The 2,064-nt window shown below is 41.4% G+C and overlaps 1 protein-coding gene across 1 annotated transcript in view; it reads right to left on the reverse strand.

The window, feature by feature from the left end:
- Positions 1 to 1,960, reverse strand: part of LOC101861681 (TPR repeat-containing protein DDB_G0287407) — a gene marked incomplete at both ends in the record, with an annotated part of 31,989 nt that extends 30,029 nt beyond the window's left edge. The window contains 1 exon segment of the mRNA XM_005105640.3: positions 1,823 to 1,960. Within this exon segment, the coding sequence (XP_005105697.2) occupies positions 1,823 to 1,960 (138 nt within the window).
- Between the last annotated feature and the right edge of the window lie 104 nt (positions 1,961 to 2,064).

The raw sequence follows: 2,064 nt of genomic DNA on the forward strand, positions 1-2,064 counted from the left end.
CACACACACACACACATACACACACACACACACACAAACACACATACACACACACATGCACACCCACAAACAAGCCTTAAGTATTTTCAACGTTTCAGCACCAACATTCGGAATAGTAACAATATGCGGCAGAAGGTAATGCTGCAGATGCACAGCTCTTTCCTTCTCCGACCCCACCCCCTTTTTCCAAAAGAAAGAGGAGAAAAAAGAAAAGTCTGCTACCACCAGCATCATCCCCGACTCCATCAAACCATTCGACCCGAATGAGGCTCACAGTAACTTCGTTATCTCATTTTTATCGGATTAGATGTTGTTGCAAGGGGATTCTGTTGCCTTAGTGTTTTCGTGTTTATTTTATTAAGTCCAACATAATTTGCACACGAGCGAAACTAACGCACATTCAGTAAGCTCGGTGCGCTCTTTTGTGCATTCCATTCGATCACATTAGCAGAGCGATTTGCACGAAATGGACTGCTCCAGTGTTGCTTGTTACGATTATTCTTTGACAGTAAGAAACCTTTCCTTCCTTTTCCAGCTATCATTATACTTCAGTGCTGTTCGTGAAAATTGTGTAATTTTGCTTTAGAAAAGGAGAGACAATAAACGAAAAATTATTTTTGGGTGAACACCGGTTTCTTATTCACATTCCACAAACAACGTTCTGGGTTTTAAAAAATCATGTACAGTCATGAGGAAAGAACAATGAAGGAAAGAAGAGATAAAACACGTACACATGGATAAGTGAGAGTGACTTTTCTTTCTTTTTTTTTTTTCTTTGCACCATTTTCTCTTATTTCCCACGTCTGTGGTTAGTCCCCCACTCCAGTACAAGATGGCTCCGGGCCAGGGAATATAATATTGTTTTTTCCCGCCTAAACGACCAGGAACCAGGACCGGCGCAGCTACCCGCTCATGGTTCATAATTCATTAGACTTGTTCTCTTCTCTTCTTGTGTTGTTCAAAAGGTCGAAGCGGAACTTGTTACGGCTATCTTGTTTCAACTTAGTTTTCTAGACAATTAGTTCGGATGAATTTGGTCTAAGCATCTTATTATGTCACTTAGACTGTGAGTGCAACCATTTACCCTTCCCGACAGTCAAGGAACAGAGTCTAGAAGCAATGAAAACACGCAACAGTATAAAAATAGCTGATGTGCGGCGTGCCAGACGGAAATGATTGAACACGTTTCCATCTGGTCTAAATTGATTGCCAAGTGGCTGGAAATTGTGCTCAGATTAACTTTCAAAGAAGATTTTTGTTTATGACTTACGCAATACCTGAATTGCTCGATTTTGAGAGACCATGTTACCCCTGAAATGTGTAGGAAAAACGAGTAGTTGCGAGTAGCCCCTAATGTTGTCGACTGGACAAAGTCGGTGAGGTGTCAAAATAGAAAGGGGAAATCCTCTATCAACAGTAAGTTGTCCTCTGCACCACTGAATTTCCCCCCGCAATGCCCCCTCTCCCACCTCTCTCTCTCTCTCTCTCTCTCTCTCTCTCTCTCTCTCTCTCTCTCTCTCTCTCTCTCTCTCCCTTCCTCTCTCTATCTATTTATCTAGTTATCTATCTGTCTATCTTTCCATCTATCTCTCTCACTCTCCTTCTTTCTCTCTCTCGTTCTCTCTCTTTCTCTCTCTTTCTCTCTCTCTCTCTCTCACACACACACATACACACACATACACACACAAACACAAACACACACACACACACAAACACACCAACATTATAATCTTCTCATTCTCTCTATCACATACACACTCTTGGTGCAAAATATGTTTCGGAAATATATGACGTCGTTTGAACTTCAACAAACAATACTCACCTTGGCTTTTGTGCTCGCCACTCGTTCCTTGAGAGAGGTCAGAAGCTTGTTGGCTTCACTGGACTCCACTGTAAACTTCGTGGCTTCTCGACTGTTCTTTTTCTCCTCCGCCTTCTTTCTCTTTTGATCGTCATAACTCTTAAAATATATAAAAGATATTTTGCCGTAAATGTGATCAGGTAACGTATGGTAGTAGTAGTAGTAGTAGTAGTAGTAGTAGTAGTAGTAGTAGTAGTAGTAGT

This window comes from Aplysia californica, unplaced genomic scaffold (assembly GCF_000002075.1).
Source record: "Aplysia californica isolate F4 #8 unplaced genomic scaffold, AplCal3.0 scaffold00483, whole genome shotgun sequence".
NCBI classification, from domain to species: Eukaryota; Metazoa; Mollusca; class Gastropoda; order Aplysiida; family Aplysiidae; genus Aplysia; species Aplysia californica.